A 20,394-nucleotide genomic window follows, 5' to 3' on the forward strand; every position below is an offset into this window, starting at 1 on the left:
AAAAAAAAAAGCTCTGTGTTCCTGCTCACAGGCAGGATGTTGGTACTTTGAGACTAGAGTCTGTCAACTTCCTCATTTGCCAGCAAATGAATAAACTCCTCTTTCCTTCTCCTCAAATCTCCTCCTTGTCTTCATTCTTCTGATGCGGCCTGAGGGACAAGTGCCGGGCTTGTCCTGCCCAAAGCCATCCTCCTGCCTCAGCCTCACCGGTAGCTGGGACTACAGGTGTGCACCACCACGCCTGGCCCAGAGCCTTATTCTTTAAGCACCATGTGTGTTTTGTGGAGAGAAACTGAGTTTGGTTGGAATTCTGGCACCGACATTTAAGAATGATGTGATTTTTGACAAGACCTAACTTTCTTGGGCTTTCAATTTGATCTTATAGGAAATTAGAACCAAAAATAATCCCTTAAGGATTACAGTAAGGAAAAGGAATAAATGAGACTATGCAAAGCGCTGAGCACAGGGCTTGGCACGCATGGGTGGTCGATAACAGGCAGTCCTCTCCTTTCTCTCTCCCTCTCCCCTCTTTACTCTGGAATCTCCACTTTCACACATGACATGATTCAGCTCCAGCTTAGAGTGCTGGCTTCATTCCAGAAAGCCAAAAACATGGCAGGAAAGTGCAGAATTCCTGGGCAAACAGGTTAGCCTAAACCCCATAGCTTTTGTTTCTTCCTCTGATTCTTAGGAAAAGCATCAGGGCATTCCCTTAGGAAAAAGCCCCTGGCACCGTCCCAGAACTGCCCCAGCTTCGGGACAGAAAAAGAGTTTTCTTCTGTAGTCACAGCAATGGATTTTTCTCGTGTTGGACTTCCTCTGTGGATTTGGAGCTGGGGGCAGGGTGGGGAAATCGCTGCTTCACTTTCCTGGACAACAACAGACCAGGAACAGGGGACGTTGTGGGGTAGATTGTGAACACCTTTGGCCAAGACTTATATCAATCCCCTAAAAGTATTCTTATCCTGAGACCTCCAGGGTATCTGGAAAGAGAAAGGCCAAATCATTTAAGAATAAAAAGAATGAAGAGCCTCATTTACCCAACAGACAATGAACAACTCTCAACTCCTTTAAAGAATTATTAGGTTGGGGCCGGGCACGGTGGCTCACGCCTGTAATCCTAGCACTCTGGGAGGCTGAGGCGGGCAGATTGTTTGAGCTCAGGAGTTCGAAACCAGCCTGAGCAAGAGCGAGACCCCATCTCTACTAAAAATAGAAATTAACTGGACAACTAAAAATATATAGAAAAAACTAGCCGGGCATGGTGGCGCATGCCTGTAGTTTCAGCTACTCGGGAGGCTGAGGCAGGAGGATCGCTTGAGCCCAGGAGTTTGAGGTTGCTGTGAGCTAAGATGACGCCACGGCACTCTAGCCCAGGCAACACAGTGAGACTCTGTCTCAAAAATAAATAAAAAAAAATAAAAGAATTATTAGGTTGGTGCAAAAGTAATTGTGGTTTTAGCATTGTTGACATTTGCCATTTGATATTGGAATATATTCTCAAATAAATATGGTTATGTTATACATCGTTTTAATGCGCATTTCTCGCTTTATGATTTTTGTTAATGACTTATTATTTGCTGTTTATTTTATGTTTATTTTAGACTGTAGAAATGATATTAGACAAAAAGCAAATTTGAGCAATTTTCTTATTTAAGTTCCAAAAGGGTCATAAAGCAGCAGAGACAACTTGCAACATCAACAATGCATTTGGCCCAGCAACTGCTAACAAACGTACAGTGCAGTGGTGGTTCAAGAAGTTTTGCAGAGACGTGAGCCTTGAAGATGAGGAGCACAGCGGCCGGCCATCGGAAGTTGACAACAACCAATTGAGAGCAGTCATCGAAACTGATCCTCTACAACCACACGTGAAGTTGCCAGAGAACTCAACGTCGACCATTCTACGGTCGTTCAGCGTTGGAAGCAAATTGGAAAGGTAGAAAAGCTCACTAAGTGGGTGCCTCCTGAGCTGACTGAAAATCAAAAAATCATCATTTTGAAGTGTCGTCTTCGCTTCTTGTATGCAACAACAATGAACCATTTCTCGATTGGATTGTGATCGGAGGCTGGTCTCGAACTCCTGAGCTCAAGCAATCCTCCCACCTCAGCCTCCCAGAGTTAACTACCATTTTTTATAACCAACCGTGGTTGGCGTCTCTTCTATCTTTTAGGTCTGGATTTGGACGCCCATGAAGAATCTCTTAATAAAGGTGAAATGAAGTGATTAAGTCCTCTGCCCCCATGTTCCTGCACAGAATTGGCTGTCTCTCCCCAAGTGTTTCTCTCCTGTTTGCAAGGCCTTAAAGTGAGGGGCTCTCGGGGAGTATAAGAGGATGTTGGGTGAGGCAGTGAGAATAAAGAGAATCCCTTGACTCCTTAGAAATTTTTCTGGAAGCTTAGTATTACCTTTGCTTCTTTCCACGGAAGATTTAGAAATATAATCCTACTTCAGATTTCTCAAGTGGCTTTGAATAATGTTCCTGCGTCTTCTTTACCATTTTAGTTTCTTCCTCAATAAAATAACCAGATTTGTCTTTCTGACTCATGTGAAGCTGGGCGGGGTGGGAGTGGGTGGGAGGTCTAAATTGGATTGACACGATGCAAGAAATCAGCTTGTTTTCTGTAGGACCCTTCAGTGTAGGGAGACATCGGGACTGAACCAGTCTTTCCAAAGGTGCTCCAAACCAAAGCGCTTCCTCTAAGCTACATCTCCCAATCTAAACCATCATCTCTGAGGCCCTGTGGCCGCATTGGCCAGGGGGGATGAGGGTGAAAGATTGGGAAGGGATATAATAGTTTTTTGGTTTTTTTTTGAGACAGAGTCTGGCTCTGTTGTCCTGGCTAGAGTGCCGTGGCACCAGCCTAGCTCACAGCAACCTCAAACTCCTGGGCTCAAGTGATCCTCTTGCCTCAGCCTCCCGAGTAGCTGGGACTACAGGCATGCACCACCATGCCGGCTAATTTTTTATATATATATATTTTTTTAGTTGTCCAGATGATTTCTTTCTATTTTTTTAGTAGAGACGATAGAGCATCCTGTCTGATGACTGTAGTCACGGCCTGTGTAGGGGTGACCTGAGATGTTCATTGTCCTGACTGGCCAGCTCTGTTTCAATGAGAGCTAGCATTGTTCCTGTCATCCGTTTTTCTGGGCCTTTTTTTTTTTTCCCCCCCGTATTGGAGTCCTTAAAGGCCTCAGGAGATCTTACTGAATGCTTAATAAAATAGAAATTGTGATAGAGCATCCTGTCGGATGACTGTAGTCACGGTCTGTGTAGGTGTGACCTGAGATGTTCATTGTCCTGACTGGCCAGCTCTGTTTCAATGAGAACTTCCATTGTTCCTGCCATCGAGGTGTTTTCCCACCAAGGCTCTCTTTAGTCTAAGTGGGAGTGGGATGGGGAGGTGCTCATCACTTCCTCTCAATTTTCCCTTCAAAGGCTCTCCCAATTTCACAGTTTTGTGCTAGCAGCACCTAGCAGGAGAGTCTTAATGAAATTAGGATCACCCATCACACTTCTCCTCCATGAACAGAAAGAACTATTGGTTAAGGAACCATTATGCACACTTGTTGTTGTTTTAAAATAGACTTTATTTTTCAGAACAGTTTTAGGTTCACAGCAAAATTGAGAGGCAGGCACAGAGATTTCCCATACACTCCCTACTCCCCACAATGCGCAGCCTCCCCCATTATCGACATCCCCCACGGGAGTGGTATATTTGTTAGATAATTGACGGACCTACATTGATACATCGGGATCACCCGAAGTCCGTAGTTCACATTAAGTATACACGAGGGTTTGTTCTCGGTTTTGTACATTTCACGGGTTTAGGCAAATATATAATGACATGTCTCCACCATTGTAGTATCGTACAGAGTAGTTTCACTTCCGTTAAATTTTCTGTGCTCCACCTACTACTCATCACTGTCTCCCACCAACCTCTGCCAACCACTGGCCTTTTTACTGTCTCCATAGTTTCGCCCTTTCCAGAATGTCATATGTTTAGAATCATATAATGTATGATCTACATGGTTTTTAAACCTCTACACTGTACCAGAACGTGGTTTAAATTGTATGGTTATTTATGCACATGCTCACACAAATTCACATAAACTCCAGAAACATTTATTGTATCAGACACTAACCCACAAAAGCAGACCATGCCCCGGAAAAATCTCTTATGAGGCGAGCTCATGAAGGAACCAAACCCAGGAAATCACACAATTATCTGGAGAATTCGTGCCACACTACACTGTGCATGCGAAATGTTAAAAGAAATTCATACACGGGAGTGACAACAGTGAGCCCCAGAAGAGGTGAATTTTTGGTGGAATCTCACGAAATGTTTGTCAGGCACAGAAGGAAAACAGGCATTCCAAACAGAAGCAATAGCGGGTGCAAGATCACAGTTAAGAGAGAACAAACTATGTTCAAGGAATGATAACAACAACAAAAAGCTTCGTGGCTGATGTGTGTAGGAAGGAGAGTATCAGGAAGACAAAAACGCTTTGAATGCCACACTCTAGAATTCGAACTATATTCTGTAAGCAGCGGAGACTCACAAAAGTTATTAAACAAAGGAAATAAATGTTCACATTTGTATTTTAGAAAGATAACTCCGGGACCAGCAGAAAGGGTGGATTCGAGAGTGAAATCAGAGCACTGTTTCTCTCAATAACTCTCATGAGAATTGGGGGAAACAAAGCATATTAAAATGAAGATTCCTGGGCCTGCTTTTTAACGACTGAATCAGAATTTCTGGACTCATGGCCTGGGAATCTGCATGTGTTGCATCTCTAACATAACACTGAGTCTTGTGGGCTTTAAAGTCTGAGAAATACACTAGAATGACAGCGGCCAGTTAGGAAGCTTTTGCAATTGTCAGTTAAGAAGTGAAATGAGTTAGATATGTAGGCGATGCCTCTCCTGACTAGCTCAGAAAGAAAACAATTGTTTTAAGACAATTAAGTCATTAAGTGTTAAACTATGTTCCAGCCTGCTCTGTGATGTTGGTCAAGTCATTTGATACTTTAAGGACAATACTTTTAAATGACAAGGCCTTCGTATGCATAACCTTGAATATCACGAATTCCCTGGTGTTGGGTATTTTATCATCTTCCATTAACAGGTTAAATAGGGAGATTGGATGTTTCACAGGAAGATAGCAACGTTCTTATTTGTTTGCTTCTTTGCCTGTCGCCTCACGCACTAAGTCCCAGGAGGGCAGAAATCTGCCGTCTCCTATGACGTCGATGGAGCAACCGTGCTTGGCATAAAGTATTAATAGGCTCACAGCGAACACTTTCTGTAAAAACGAAAGGTGGAAAATGGACAAAAACAGAAAGAGACGATGCATCGTCATGGAAAACACAGAATATTGGGCAGGAAATTAAGAGATTCAATCTTTCTTTCAACTACTATTTATTCAACACCAACGAGGTGCTAGTTGCCAAAGATACCTGTCCTTAAGGTTGACAATGTCAGTTTCTGGTTTTGATTCGGCCACTCCGGAGCCCGGAACCCTGACAAATCTTAAGCTTCAGGCCTTAGTTCCTGGTTTGTAAAATGAGGGGCAGGCCAAAAGTTGGATGACACGAAAGCCCTTTCCAGATGCCACTTTGGTAATTAATCGGCTTTACTCCCGCGCTTCAGGTGCCCCTTCCGCAGTGAGCAGGAGAACGCGCCAGGCGCCACCCAGGACCTGCCCGCACCCACGGAGCAGAAGCGTCACTGCTCCCCAGAACTGGTTCTCAAAGGGCTATGGAAATGCTAGACAGTAACAGATCGGGAGGCAGAAAACAATGCGGCAGTAATTGTTCGCTGGCCTGTGCGTCCGCCGTGCAGGAGGCCGGCCCCGGCCCCCTCCGGGCGTCGCAGGGCCCCGCGCTCCCTCCAGACCGGAGTGTCCCGAGTCCTGGGAAGGTGCATGGGGGCGGAGCGGGGCCCGCCGTGCAGGGAAGCTCCCGCCTTCCCGGGGAGGGGGCGGGCTCGCACCGAACACTCCAGCGCGGGAGGAAGGCTTCCATTGGCCGGAGGGCGGGTGACGGGCAGGGGGCGGGGTTTCCCGGGGGCGGTAAAAGGGCGGGGGTGTGCGCGGCCGGGTGTCAGTTTCGGAACCCCGGCCCGCTCGCCTCCGCGTCGCGGCACCTGAGCCGAGCCTCCTGCCAGGGCTTGTCCCCGCTCTGCTGGCCGACAGCTCCCGCCGCCTGGACGCCCCCGCCCCGCTCTGCGGCGCCCCGCATCTCCCCCAGCCCGGGGCCCTTCGTGCGTTTCCTCTGCGGTGCTCTGCTCCGGGGGACTTTCTGTTTGTTTGTCTCCTCCTCTTCCCTCTTTGTTGCTCTGAAGACCGGCCTCGCCAAAGCCCCCCACTCCGCGGGGAGTTGGGCTTCTGGAGAAAGGCGGCTGCCGCGCCCCGCACCCGCCCCCCCCGCCGCCCCGCGCGACAGCCGGTGCGCCCTCCCCGCCCGCCTGGCACGCCGCCTGCGTCCGTTCGCCCGGGAAGCCAGCCGAGACCTCATTGATGCACCCATTCCAGTGGTGTAACGGTGAGTCCCGGGGCGGGGGGCGAGCGGACCCGGGCCTGCAGGAGGCGCGGAGCGGGACGCAAGGTTGGACGGCAGAGGGCTCGCCGCCCCCTCTGCAGCCGAGTTTATAATGAAATGGGACGATCGAGAAGGCGTCCTGGCGCCCAACTCTGCACAGCGCGGAATTTGAAATAATCCAGTTTTAAGTCGAGGGTCCAGAAGGGCCTCTGAACTTGCGGCGGGCCGGGGGCGTGGGAGCCGAGGGGTCCCCGGCCTTTGTGTGGCGGCTCGGCTCTCCTGCCCCCTTCCCCTGCCTTTGTGCACGCAAACTCTGTTCTTTGTTGTGGTTGTTGGAGGAGAATTAAATCCGCGCTCGGGCTGGGATCTCCTAGAGGGAGCTAAAGTCCCCGGCCTGAAACTTTGCAGGCTATTTTAAATATGTACACAATGCAGCGTGCGGGACAGGGCGCAGGGGCGGCTTCCTCGCTCTTTGTTGGCTTCCCACTGGCTGCTAGCCGGGCCTTGTGCCTGAAGGAAACACTGGATTCAAGAGTCGCTGTATTGAGTTGATAAAGCCTTGCAGATACCCCGGCGCTCGGCGGTCCCTGGGGTGGGGGCTGGCCTGGCCAGGGCAGTGCTTTCTGGCCCCAAGGCCAGACTGGGGTGTCTGCTCTCGAGCCCAGGTGGAGACCGCACCTCCAGACCCAGCAACTCCTCCCCCAACTCCCCATTTCTCCCAGGCCTGGGTGGTGTTGCTAAGCTAGTTCATTTCACCTGGGGCTTTTTGGCAGTTCAGGTCGCACAGGTTAGACTCCTCACCCAAGCTACCTGAAAAGGAAGCTCTTTCTGAACAGGTCACTTAAAAACCTTAGATACTTTTTCAGCAGGTCACTTAAAAATCTTAGATATTAATACCCTTCCCCCCGACCCCCGTGGTCCCTTGACTGCGTTGTTTTTAGCGCCTCGACAATTTCTGGGAGGGAGAGATGAGAAGCAGCTGGTCTTATCTCTGAGTATGGCAAGCTGGCTAGTTAGGGAAAAAAAATCCATTCTTGAGAGTTGGCTCCTGCCAGATCTTGGATTAATTATTTCAAGAGGCTTTTGTTTCAGGGCAGAGTTTGGGCAGCATGTGTCTGAGTGTCCCCCATCCCCCTTCCTCCTTTTGCTAGTCGGATCTCATTTCCTGAAAATGAACCAAGCTGCGTGTGATAGGTGGTTTCGTGGGAGAAGGGGCGGGGGATGGGGATTGAGGAAGGCCGGTGCATCCCAGCATCTGGGAAAGATTCCCGTTGGCTGGGAAGCAGAAGCAGTTCCCAGATCCCCTGGTCTTTCTTGGCCAGCCCTGCTCTGACGTCATTCTTGCTCCCAGCCTGCCAGATAAGATGAGGCATTCTGATGTCAAGGCGTTCTAAGGTTGGCATAGACAATGGAACGAGACTTAGGGAGAAGAAATGAGGCCGTTGGTCAGTAATACTGGCATTTCTGCTAGGCTGCCTCCTTTTCTATGAAGTTTTAGACTGCTGCTTTAGCTTCACTGCTTACAGTGACTGCAAGATCCCGTTCTTTGACTCCAGTGAGAAATCAAAGCCTCCCCCACCCTTCTGGAAAATGTCGGGTGCCCCTCTTTTCCTGGGGTTAGTATTCTCTGTCCTTATAAGTTTTAGAGGGAAAACTGACTCCACTGTCAGCTTTTGGCCAACAGACTATTTTTCCATTTCTCTTTAATAGTAATACAAGCAAACAGACCATCTTCCCTTGACCATGAAGTTCTTCTGACTTAACATCTTTATTGCAAGAAGTCCCAAGCTTGTTGACAAAATCCTAGGGCCCCAGGGAAAGCTTCTAGCAGACAGGATAAGATAGTGGACATAAACTGATCAGAGGACCAGGAGGTGGGGGGGGGGGGCAGTGTACCTGCGGAGTACAGGCACATACCCCCTGCGGGAGCCACAGCTTTGGGAGTTCCCGTACCAACCATCAGCTTATAAGGGTGCACAGAAGAGCCAAGGCAGGTAGGGTGTTAGACCCTCTTGTAGCATCAAATATTGCTGAGGACTGGAGGTGGGAGATGGCTGGCGGCCCAAAGCGTTGGCAATGAGGACAGTTTTCTGGAAGGGAAGTCCCGAGGCCCTTATCCAGTGTAGACTGCAGGTTATCCTTCTCTAGCTGGTTGGTCTACCATGATGTCTTCATGGAAAACTGATCTTCTTTGGCCCACAGAGAGCAAATATTTGAGTGGGGAGGGGTAGCAAAAATATTAATTCTTTCTTTCTAACCCCTGCTGGAGCCTAAAAACAAGGAACTTCCACTTGGGCACAGAAAAGATTAGTAGCTGCTTATTTCCTTAATTTCAACTTAATCGAAAAGTCTTTCAAAGTAAGAACTTCTTTTACTTTGTTTTCTCACAATGTCTAGGTCAGTGCATGAAACAGGCCCTCAGTAATACTTGTGGGTTGACTGGTGATCCATTAGATGAGGGCAGTTTCTGGGCAGTTTTCCCAAACATCAGTCTTGTTACTTCGAAGTGGCAGCTTTCGCCAGAAGGACCAGGTTATTTTGAGAAATTGGGGAGTTATTTATCTATTAACTAGTTATCGGGAATAAGCCAAACACTAGGATAGGATAGACAATGGAGAATTTGCAAAAGTCCAAGCTGGTGTCCTCAGACCTAGGAGTATTCAGGCTTGTTAGGAGGACTGTACACACTTAATGACAGTCTCATCTTTGTTCTCAGGATTATAGACACACCTCTAGTATGGTACCTCATTCTCTATGGTGAAATCCATGTTGTCTGTCTTCTTCCCAACACGGTGAGGTCATCCATTCATTCTCCTATGTGTCTACCACCATACACCCACGTGGGGTGGTATTGGAGAACATTTAGTGGAAAATTGCAAGGTGAAAGGGTACATGTTTAGGAGGAATTGAAGCCAGCTGTGAGTTTGGAAATTACATGATAAACCAAGTGGGAGGATGTGTCAGGCATATGGAGTAAATAAGAGAAGGAACCAGAAATAAGGATGACATCAATTAGGAAACAGTAGCAGGTAATGAGTGTTTGGATGGGGACGTGGCAAGAGAATTGGGCACAATCTAAAAGAGCTTTGAATGGAGGCTCGTTATGTGGGCAACAGGTAGGTGTAAGGGATGAAGCTTAATGACATACATGATGTCAAAGCTGACTTTCAGTCTTTCAAGCCAGCCTTCTGCTGAGTTCGGATAGCACTGGCAATTAGAACGCAGGACTCTGCAGTATCTTAATGGGTCCTGGCTCCTAACCAAGATGTCAGGAAAGTGCCTAGAACCCAAGGCCTGAGTACAGAGAGGCTTTTGGAGCCAGGCCTTCTTAGCTATTTGACCGTGGGCGGGTTATTTAATGATTGAGGTTTTTTCCCATTGGTGGGGGAAGTAACAACGTCTTACTGTGGCGTTGCAAAGATTGAGTTGGTAGCATGAGCTTGGGATGTAGCAGGCATACGGTAAATTCTAGTGTTCTTGTTAATCGAGGACTCTTCTCTCTTTCCCTTTCTGCTCTGCCATCCTTGGCCATTGGATATTTTTATGGATCTGCTCTCTTTCCAGTTACAACTTGGCCATCACTACTCTAGGTATCTTGGAGAGACATGACAAAAAAAAAAACAAAAAAACTTTCCTTTTCCAACAGACTTTCTCTTTGTTTCTTTGCCTGGAACCTGGTCACATACTCACCTCAGCACCAAATACTGGCAAGGAGGAAGTGACTATCAGGATGGATAGACCAACCAGGATTTATCCCCAAGTGACATGTGCAGGGCAGCTTCTAGTGACTAACAGCACTTCTTAAAGTGACTGTGGGCAGAGGATCTTGTTAAAATGTAGATCCTGATTCATTTAGTCTGGGTGGGCCTCGGGGTCTGCATGTCCGACAAGCTCCCAGGGGGTGCCGCTGTCACTGGGACTGTACTGTGGAGGCTTTGATTCAAAAGGGGGAAGGTTGGCTGGGCACAGTGGCTCACGCCTGTCATCCTAGTACTCTGGGAGGCCGAGGCAGGAGGATTGCTTGAGCTCAGGAGTTCGAGACCAGCCTGAGCAAGAGCGAGACCCCGTCTCTACTAAAAATAGAAAAAATTAACCAGGCGTGGTGGCATGTGCCTGTAGTCCCAGCTACTCAGGAGGCTGAGGCAGGAGGATCGCTTAAGCCCAGGAGTTTGAGGTTGCTGTGAGCTATGATGACGCCACCACACTGTAGCCCAGGAGACAGAGCAAGACTCTGTCTCAAAAAAAAAAAAAAAAAAAGGTTAAAAGGAAATGAAAAGGGGGAAGGTGACCAGTAAGGGAAGCTGCAACTGCCCTGCCCAACCCCCATCACCACTTTCTGGAGCGCTGGCCTGGCCTTGGAGTGAACAATTTCTATTCTAGTCCTGGCACAGCTTGTGTTCTGGAGCAGGTGGCTTAATAATGACAAATGACCTTTGCAATTGCACTTTGCAATTTACAAAGCGTCTTTCTCACACCATCATTTTCGGTCCTCTATTTGGCTTGTTTTTGTACGACAAAGCGAAGCTCAGAGAGGTAACTTTCTAAAGGTCACGCACAGCTAGGCAGAGGTGGCGTGGGAACCCCACTACTCTATTTCCTAACCTAAGCCTCTTCATCTTGCTGTTTTGCTATGTATGTGGGCTTCTCCCTGATGGAATTAAGTTTTCTGTCTTCTGCCCATTGCTTGAATCCTTGATCCCTTAGATGGGAGTACTGTTTTAAGTACTTTAGACAGTATTCAGTTTTGTCAATTGGTTAAATAATTTACTCAAGCATACAGAGCTAGGAAGTGGTTACTGCTGGGATGTAAAAGTAAAGGCACCGACCGAGTGAGAGGCTCAGGAACCCAGAGCCTGCCAATTCTCTTTCTATCCTTGCTGGCACAGTGCCAGCAATGCCAGTGGTCCGTTTCCAACTCTCATGCGATTTTTTTTTTTTTTTCTCCCTTTTGCAGGGTGTTTCTGTGGCCTGGGACTGGTGAGTACCAACAAGTCCTGCTCGATGCCACCCATCAGTTTCCAGGACCTTCCCCTCAACATCTATATGGTCATCTTTGGCACAGGCATCTTCGTGTTCATGCTTAGCCTCATCTTCTGCTGCTATTTTATCAGGTGAGCGGAGCGCAGGCTCACCTGGGGGAGTCCAGCACGGAGGAGGCCAGGCAAGATGAGCAGAGTCACTAGCCTTCTGCTGGAGCTGCTGCTTGGGCACATGGCTAAGCCTGTCCTTCTCTGGGTCCCCAAGGCCTGATGTTTCTATTTATATCAGCCTATCAAGTTGTCCCAGGGCATATAAGGTCACCATGGGTTAGGCCGCATCCCACCTCTTTCTTGGCCACTTAGTCTAATGTTGCCTAGAATTACTGTCTGACTGAGCAACAAAGTTGATAGTCCCTTAGCTGTCTTTCTCGACTCCCAGCTCATGACCTCTGGGTGGCCAGCAACAAGTGGGCACCAGTGGCATGTTCCTTTGCCCTCCCGGGAAATCCTGTTGTCAGCCCTCCAGATGCTAATATTAGCAAGCTGATGTCTGGAGAGCTCCTTGTTTATTCTGCCTGGCAAGCTCTTACTTTTGAGACTGGGGGAAAAAGAAAAACAACAACAACTAAAAACATCACTTATTCTTAATTGCTTAGGGATCCAGGGAAGGATATGAGCTTGGCAGGGCTATTTTTCTGCATCTTCCTGAAAGACATAGAACTTGGTAGCTGTTTTCTAGAAAAAATGTGGAGCATGACTGGTATTTAGAGTGGAAGTCAAAGTAGTCGTGTTTCTGACTGGGGCGTGCTGTTGGTATTGACAATTCCTCATTGTGTGGGGCCGTCCCGTACATTGGAGAGTGTCAAACATCCCTGGCCAGTTGGACAGGCCAATAGTCCTTACAGCCACGTGATCCCCGGCCCTCTTCCCCGCCACCCACACCTTACCAGATGCCTGGGTAGACATCAGCTGGGGTCTAGGCTAGTGTCTGATCAAATCCTTTAAGAAGATTAAATTAAGATTAAGGAAAAGGAGTCTTTGCTCGCTACTGAGATGCCCCGCTGGGTCTGAGTGCTTCTCTGCAAGGCAGCTAGAGCAGAGGCAGGTCCTTAGCCATCTTCCCTAAGGCTGGGAGAGCTCCCTCTATGAAGGGGAAGTGGCCTCAGGCAGCACTCTCAGTTGCTACCTTGGGCTTCTTCCTTCTCAGAACCTTTCAAACAGGTCCCTAGCAGTGGAATTTTCCACTTAAAAGTCTATGCAGTGGAGTCAGTGGTTTATTTTCCTTCATATACAACTGGGTCTGGAGTTTACCTCTACCTATTAAGTGGGGGTGGGGTAGAGTTCTGGTACTTCTCCCTCCCTTCCCTCTCCTTCCCTTTATCTGAAGCCTGTTTTTTTTCCTGGCCACTGACCTCCCCCAAGCTCAACCCTACGCCCTCATGTTAAGCAATTCATGAAATTCCTGGAAAACCATGACGGAGACAGACCAAATACCAAAGATTTACTTGTAATGAGGCTGGAGGAGTTTGTAAAACCAACTCTGTTTGGTCCCTTCCCTCTGCCCACACCCACCCCTATAGGCACACACACACCAAGCAGCAAAGGTGGTCTAGAGAAGGCAATCTAGAGAAAATTGCTCTGGGCTAGGAAGTGGGTAACCCGGGTTCACTTCCTACTCCAGCCACTACTCAGTGTGACCTTAGGTTTTTAGCTATTCTTTACTTTCTGTGTGCCAGGCATTGTGGTCAGCATTTTGTAAACCATTTAGCTCACTTAATCCTTGGTTTAGGTATTAGCCCACTTTATAAATGAGGAAGTTCATGCTCAAGACGGTTAAGGATTTGCCCAAGGTCATGCATCAGGGAGGATACAGAGGTGGGCTAGTCTGGTAGCAATTAGCTAGAGTCGTTCCGATTCCGTCCATATGTTTGCCTTCCGTGTGACTTACTCCTTGGCGGGAGGTGGGGGAGGCACCGTAGCATCCTCTGCCTCTGCCTTTACAGCTAGGAGCTGGGTCCCGCAGCAGGACCAGCTAGGGAGCTGTGTATGGCTGATTTCTTTTGCTCCAGCCAAAGAGAAAGAGCAGAGCAGTAACCATACGATGATAAGAGCTGCCCCGGCTGTAGTGCAGCCCCGCTGTGCACAGCTCTCGGCACCACCTGTCCCTTCTGCGGTAATCTGCTCCCCTGTCACCGCACCCTCTGTTCTGCCTGCCCGAAGCCAGTTGACCCTGGAGTTGCATGGTCCCAGAGGCTCACTGGTATGTGGCAGCCTGTGTGTGCCTATATATAGAAAGACACACAGGCGCAGAAGCCACCACTTCCTCTGCCTGCTTCTCGGTTTCCTCCTCAGCCAAAATAGGCCCATGACTACCCCTCCCGGCCTGGTGAGCTCATCAGCCAAGGCCAGCCTCCCCCTGCTCCCTCTTTCCCTCTCCCTGGGGGCTGACCTCTGCCCTCCGCAGGACAGAGTGGCCAGGGAAGCACAAACAGGCAGGAAGGCAACAGTTATTTTCGGGACCTGGCTGCACTGTTGGTTCTAAAAGGGAGAAGAGGCAAGGGAAAGCCCACGGGCAGGGGCCAGAACTGGTCTCGTATTTCAAAAAGTCGGGGGTATTTTTAGTCGCTTTGCTCATCCAACAGCTGAGAAGGCCACCTGTCCGCCATTGTTGGCACGACGGCCCCGGCGAGGATGGCCCAGGGTCTTTGCTTTTTGCGGTTTTTCCTTGCAACCTTTTTGGCCCCATTGCAATCACGATCTAGTTAGCCCTGGCTCAGCTGAAATCTTTGTGTGCGATGAAGGGACAGCGCTGAAGCCCTTCCCCACCATCAACCAGACGGCAGGGATGAGTGCAGGGGAGGGGACAACCCAGGTGCCTAGGGGAGGGCACAGCGTGTGCTATGTGGGTACAGCCATGTGGCAGGCGAGGCAGTGGAGCCTCGAGCTGTGTGGCAGTCAGTCCCTCGTTCCCCCAGACAGAGTTACAAACACAGGCCCTTCACCACTTCCTTGTTTGCTCTGCACATACCTCGGAACAGAGCAGCAGTGTCCTTCTTCCTCAGAAGGCGGCTGTGAGCTCCCTGCCGATGGGAGCGCTTCCCACCTGCATTAGGGAACAGCCATTCATGTGAGCTTTGGGCGCGTCCTTCCCTCCCTCTCCCATTTGGAAGCTGTATGTATGAAGGCCTTGCCTGGATCAAGGAGTTCTTTGCACAGTTAAGGACGGGACAGTGGGGGCCCTGATTAGGCATTTAGCCACCCCTGCAATGAGCAGGAAACAGAGTGCAGAGAAGGTGGGGGTCAGTGGATGTGCTGCCCTCAGGCCCATGGCAGGAGTCCACTGGGACTGGAGTTCTTGAGGCTCCAGGAACACACAGCCTCCCCAGGTCACCTTGACAGCCTGGTCCCATCTGCCCTGCACTGTGCTTCGGACCTGGCTCTGCCCCCACCTTCTGTGTCTTCCGTCGCCCGGGCGGCAGCTTCAGCCTCCGCCCCGCCCCAGGGCATCTCTCGCCCCCTTCGACTGGGGCTCTCTGTGATCTGAGGTTCTCTTTTGCTAACTTGGGGCGGCACTCCTGTTTCTTTAAACAGTCAGATAGTAAATGTTTTCAGCTTTGCACAACACGAGGTCTCCAGTAGGATTACCCGACTCCCGTTAGAGCGCAAAAGCAGCCACGGGCAGCACGTAAACTACAAGCATGGCCGTGTTCCAGTAAAACTTAATGGACGCTGAAATATCTCCTGACACATTTTCATGTGTCAGGAGATATTCTTTATTTCCGTTTTCAACCATTTGACAATAAAAACCTTTCTTAGCTCGTAGACACTATAAAAACAGGTGGTGAGCTGCATGCAGGCCCTCAGACTAGAATTTCCCACCCCTGCTCTGACTCGCCGAGTTTCTGACGCTTCCTTGCGATACGCCAGGCCTGTGTTAGGATGATCAGTTACCCCGTTATAGCCCACGTACAGAAGGCCGTCTGAAGCCACCTGCAAGATTTGGAGAGAAAGTCACCCCCCCACCCCCGAAAATGGCACAGCATTAAGTGTATAATTATGGCCCCAGCCATTTGCATAGTGAGCCATTCTGAGTTGTAGGGTGTGTCCCACGACCAGACCATATTCTCGGGACTATGATGTATTTCACCTAATTGGAGGAACAGGCCACATTATGTGGTAAAGAGCTTGGGCTCTATAATCACATAGACTTTCATTCAGATCCAGACTCTGCTGCCAACCAGCTTGGTGACATTTGGGCAAATTATGTAATTTCTTCGGGCTTCATTTTCATCTATAAAAGGGGAAGGTATCTCCCTCTAAAAGTCTGTCTGGATTCCGTGAGGATGTATACGAGCAGATTAGCGTCACGGCAACGCATAGCGAGGGTTCCATAACTATGATGGTTCCATAACTACTATTGCCCTTAGTAACGACATGCTATGCTTTGGCCATTGAGAGTTAGGCCATGTGCAGGCCACCAGCTTCAAATGAAAAGAAGAGAACAAAGAAGGCATCGTCTGTGTTGTTTGGCACCGCGAGGGGAAGAGTGTGCTTTGGTTCCAGAATACTTGTGTTCTCCGGGTGGAAAATTCCCCACGGTCAACAGAGACTTATTTATCCTGCTGTCCTGGCTTAGTGGAAATATCCTTTTTAAGAATATCTATCGGACTTCTGTGCACTCTGTAAGCACATTGTTGATATGTATGGTTTGGGTGCCTGAAGGAATTCACCTACTGGGAAAGGGCGGGGAAAGTGAATGAAGTATTTGGGGGACTCTCTTGGCAGAGCACCCCCAATCTGTGTATGAGACCTGGCAGAGGAATTCTGAGGCTATCGAGCAAGAGTCTTAGCCCTTAGTCATTGATGGGCGGTGGCCTGTAGGGGTCCAAACCACGCCCCATGGTGTCTATGGGACAAGCCCTCCCTACCTCCGGCAGAATGCCCACCACACAGCCAGTCAGCCTATCCTGCACCAAAGTGCTCTGCGTAGGCAAAGGCTTAGTAACCTGCTTTCTCTCCTTCTCTTTCTCCTCCAGCAAACTCCGGAACCAGGCACAGAGTGAGCGATATGGATATAAGGAGGTAAAGTGCCACGTGCTTCCCTGAGACTGCCCCCTGCTGCTTGCCCTGATAGGGGAGGGGAAGGGAAGACCCCCTCAAGCTCCCCTGGCCTGGAATCCCCCTGGGCCTCACCTCTGGGCCTCCCTGAGGCTAACTCCTTTCACTGTCCCCACGTCTGGTTTACACCAGGCAGTCCAAAGCCCTCCCTGTCACCGGAGAGAGGGAGGCGCCCCGGTGAAAGGCTGGGGACTTGGTTGGTACTGCCTGGCTGGCCCCTGTGGTTGGTTTCTTTGGACATCATCCCTCTTCCTTCTCCCCAGGTGGTGCTTAAAGGTGATGCCAAGAAGTTACAATTATATGGGGTAAGTGTGCTGGGACAGCGTGGTGGGGGCCCCCACAGGGAAGGCAGACGGTACCTTTCTCCAGCTCTCAGCCTGGACCCTTTCAGGAATCTTCTTAGTACCTGCCTTCATATCTCCTTTGGCCAAGTAAAGGGGACTCACCGCAACAGGGAATCAATATGTGGAATTCGTTATGTCTGGAACCAGCTCAGGCAGAAGACATGAAGAGTTTGGATAAGCAATGACACGTGGCCCCAGGAATCCAGCAATGCATACTCCTTAAGGGGAGGATGGACACACCACTGCATGCCTTAGACATATTGTAGCTGACTTTCCCCATGTTCAGCCCCTACATCCTGGTTCCACCAAAATGATAATAATAATAATAAGGTCCTTTTACTGTGGTGTATACCCTGTCCTAACAGACTCCATCTGACTGGTATGCTCGTTGCTATATCTCTTCCCTATTTCCCCTCCTTTTCCCCCCAACCCCTACACCAATTCCCTGGGTCCCCTCAACTCTGGCTCCTTTAGGAGTTGGCCACTTCCAATCCCTCCAACCTATGCTATGCCTTGGAGGTCACCTAACCCATATCCCAGGGCTTCTGTCCATAGCCACAGACACTTCGAATCAGAGCATGTTTGTGGTTGTCTGGGAGCAAGGAGGATCGCAGTGTCTCTAAGCCTGAGACCGCCTAGACATGGCCTCATTTCATCTGCTGTTATATCTCTGCAAGCGCGGGTGTTTAAGCCCTCTTGTAGGAGAGTAAGTCAGCTGCTATCAAGGGGGTTAATGTACGGGGACGTAAGTCTGGATTTAAAGAGTGTAACTGACCACACACACCATATCCCTATCCTTACTTCTAGCTACTATTGTAAGTCCCCCCTCACCAAATGTACTAGGTTAGAAAGGATTTGAAGCCATTCTTCTAAAACAGCACTGTCCTATGGAAACTTCTGTGTTAATAGAAATGTTTGTTCTATATCTGTGCTGTTCGCTATGGGAAGCGTTAGCCACATGTAGCTATTGAGCGCTCGAAATGTTGCCAGTGCAACTGAGGAACTGAATTTTTAATTTCATCTTATTTTGGTTCATTTAAATTTAAATTAATAGCTACATGTGGTAAACGGCTACCATATTGTCAATGCAGTGTTCTAAACCATGGCTAAAGTTTCTGTGGCCGACAGAAGGGACCGGGACAGAGCTTAATTTGCTTGATTGGGGATGAGATCATGGGTGTTCAGGATGGGTGAGTGAGGTGCTTCCCTGGCCTCCTCTCTCACACCCAACTTTCTCCCCACAGCAGACCTGCGCCGTCTGTCTGGAAGACTTCAAAGGGAAGGACGAGCTAGGCGTGCTCCCGTGCCAACACGCCTTCCACCGCAAGTAAGTGGGGATGTGTCCAGGTCGCCCTGGGAAGGAGAAATAATGAGGGAGCATCGTCTGGAACCTCCCAGTCCCTGCCATCTCCCATTCACCCCTCACCAGGGGATGGCCCATGTCCTGTCTGGTCACCAAGCGAGCCAGAGGAGGGGGGAGGTTGAGGCAGGGATGGGATGTTCTTGTGCTGAGAAGCAGCTGCAGAAGTCTGGGGTATTTTCTTAGAGATCACAGCTCTTCCTTTGTTCTCAGGTGTCTAGTGAAGTGGCTAGAAGTGCGCTGTGTCTGCCCCATGTGTAACAAGCCCATCGCTGGCCCCTCAGAGGCCACCCAGAGCATTGGGATCCTATTGGATGAGCTGGTGTGAGTGCTACCTCTGCACCAAGACCTGGAGAAGAACTCTTGCCATGGGTGCCTGGTCCCTCTGCAGGCACAGCTCCAAGGAACAGGACTGTTGGGGGGTGATGGTTACCCTCATCTGAAGGGGAGGCCGGTGCAGGGCTGGGCTTCCACCATCAGACTTGCCCCACCTCCTGCCTCCTGAAGCCTCCTTCCCTGCTACTCAGTACTGGTGGCATCACTCAACGAGACCACTGGATCCTGGTACCAGACTATCCACCTGCCTGGTCCCTGCTCTGGGGGGAAGAGTTCATCCCGATCAAGAGCATGCAGAAATCCCCTTCCAAGGTCCCTGTAGGGAGGACAAGCTGCCCTGACCCAGGAAGGATGAGATGGGCTCTGCCCCACCTACAACCTTCCCTCTCCTCCCCACTCCTAACGCAGGAAGGTCAGAAGGAAAGATCAAGGAACCAAGTGTTCCCACCAGAGGCGAGGGAGGCTCTGTATGAAACAGAAGAGCTGGGACATCTCAAAGGAGAAAGTCAATGTTTACACGAGACCTATGGAAACAAAGGCCGCTGGCGGCCGGCTGGCTGCAGGCTAGTGAAGGGGCAGCCCCCGTCCCCTGCCAGGACCCGAGATGCTAGCCCATCTCTCTCTTCCTCGATCTCAGAGCTTCCTATTCCATGTGGGGGTCTGTGGGCCCCTCTAGAGGAGGGCTTGTTCCACACTCAAATTGAGTCCCAGGGGCTTTTTGTAAAGGATCAAAAGGGGCCTGGGGAGGAGGGTGTCTGAGGTTAAGGCAGCAGCAGATCCCTTCTTCCCCTTTGTAAATAGTATTTTTGTACTTTGTTCTCACCATCTCAGGATTTATACGTGGATCCCCAGCATGGGGGGAGGGAGGGGGACGTTTCTGTTCCTCCCTGGAGTGGGTGAGGGTGGGAGAAAGTTACGTATTTAAAGAATTAAATTTAACAAGTTTCTCTAACCTACTTTTGCCCGTGGTTGTGGCCAGTTGGCCCTTCGCTGCCAATAGCAAAAAGAAAGCTCTCTAAATGGTTCTTTTCACTTCCCTATACCCAAATCACACACCCACACACAAAACTTCCTAATCCTTAAAAACAAAAACCGATCTTAGATTATTACCTGTACAACACAGGTTAGGACTAACACCAGTGTACAGTAAGGACTTGCTAAGCCAGGCTTATTCATCTGACTTCTAGAACATTTTTAAAGGTGGTTGATGTTTTCAACCATAGCATTCTGTCAAGTAAGACTTTTAACGAGTAGAATTGTACCTGTAAGTCAAGCAATCAGCAGTGCCCTTAACACAAATACAACTAAAATGGTCCAGGTTGCTACCATAGAGGCTTGATCTCTTTTCCCTTATTGTACTTTTTTCTTAGCTGCTACCTGACAATCACTGCCACATCTGACCTCCTGTACCAGATCTAGCAGCAGTGCATGGTGACACTGCATGGCCCTGTGTGTACTCTGACCTTGCACCCATGCCCTCCAGTTTTGCTCTGTCCATGACCCAGGGGTCACCAAATCAGTAGTGGGTGTGTAAAGTGCATTGAGAGTGTTGGGAATGGTTTTCTTGGCCATCGTGAGCATGGAACAGCCAGGCCACGGTTGCCGGCTGGGTGTTGAACACAGGAGGAATGTTTGCTGAGCAAGTATAGTGTGCGGATGGATGGTAGATACACAGGGGGTGTCCATGCACCCAGAGGTGCGAGGCCCCACAGG

General features: G+C 49.5%; 1 protein-coding gene across 2 annotated transcripts; it reads left to right on the forward strand.

The window, feature by feature from the left end:
* Positions 1-6,460: 6,460 nt before the first annotated feature.
* RNF122 (ring finger protein 122) lies at positions 6,461-19,543 on the forward strand. Of its 2 annotated transcripts, none has more exons than XM_012648581.1 (6): positions 6,461-6,547; positions 11,499-11,655; positions 16,560-16,605; positions 16,905-16,946; positions 18,230-18,312; positions 18,559-19,543. In XM_012648581.1, exons 1-6 carry the CDS (start codon positions 6,523-6,525, stop codon positions 18,671-18,673), a joined length of 468 nt encoding a protein of 155 aa, XP_012504035.1. In that variant the 5' UTR covers positions 6,461-6,522; the 3' UTR covers positions 18,674-19,543. The 2 variants fall into 2 exon arrangements, with proteins under 2 accessions (XP_012504035.1, XP_012504036.1); XM_012648582.1 differs by having other exon boundaries at positions 18,233-18,312.
* The last annotated feature ends 851 nt before the right edge of the window (positions 19,544-20,394 follow it).

Source organism: Propithecus coquereli, unplaced genomic scaffold (assembly GCF_000956105.1).
Source record: "Propithecus coquereli isolate 6110/MARCELLA unplaced genomic scaffold, Pcoq_1.0 Scaffold29, whole genome shotgun sequence".
Lineage (NCBI taxonomy): Eukaryota > Metazoa > Chordata > Mammalia > Primates > Indriidae > Propithecus > Propithecus coquereli.

Coding starts and splice junctions, on each gene's coding strand:
- RNF122 (XM_012648581.1), top strand. CDS start 6,523: ATGCACCCATTCCAGTGGTGTAACG. Junction 11,656..16,559: donor TTCTGCTGCTATTTTATCAG/GTGAGCGGAGCG, acceptor TTTCTCCTCCAG/CAAACTCCGGAACCAGGCAC. Junction 18,313..18,558: donor CAACACGCCTTCCACCGCAA/GTAAGTGGGGAT, acceptor CTTTGTTCTCAG/GTGTCTAGTGAAGTGGCTAG.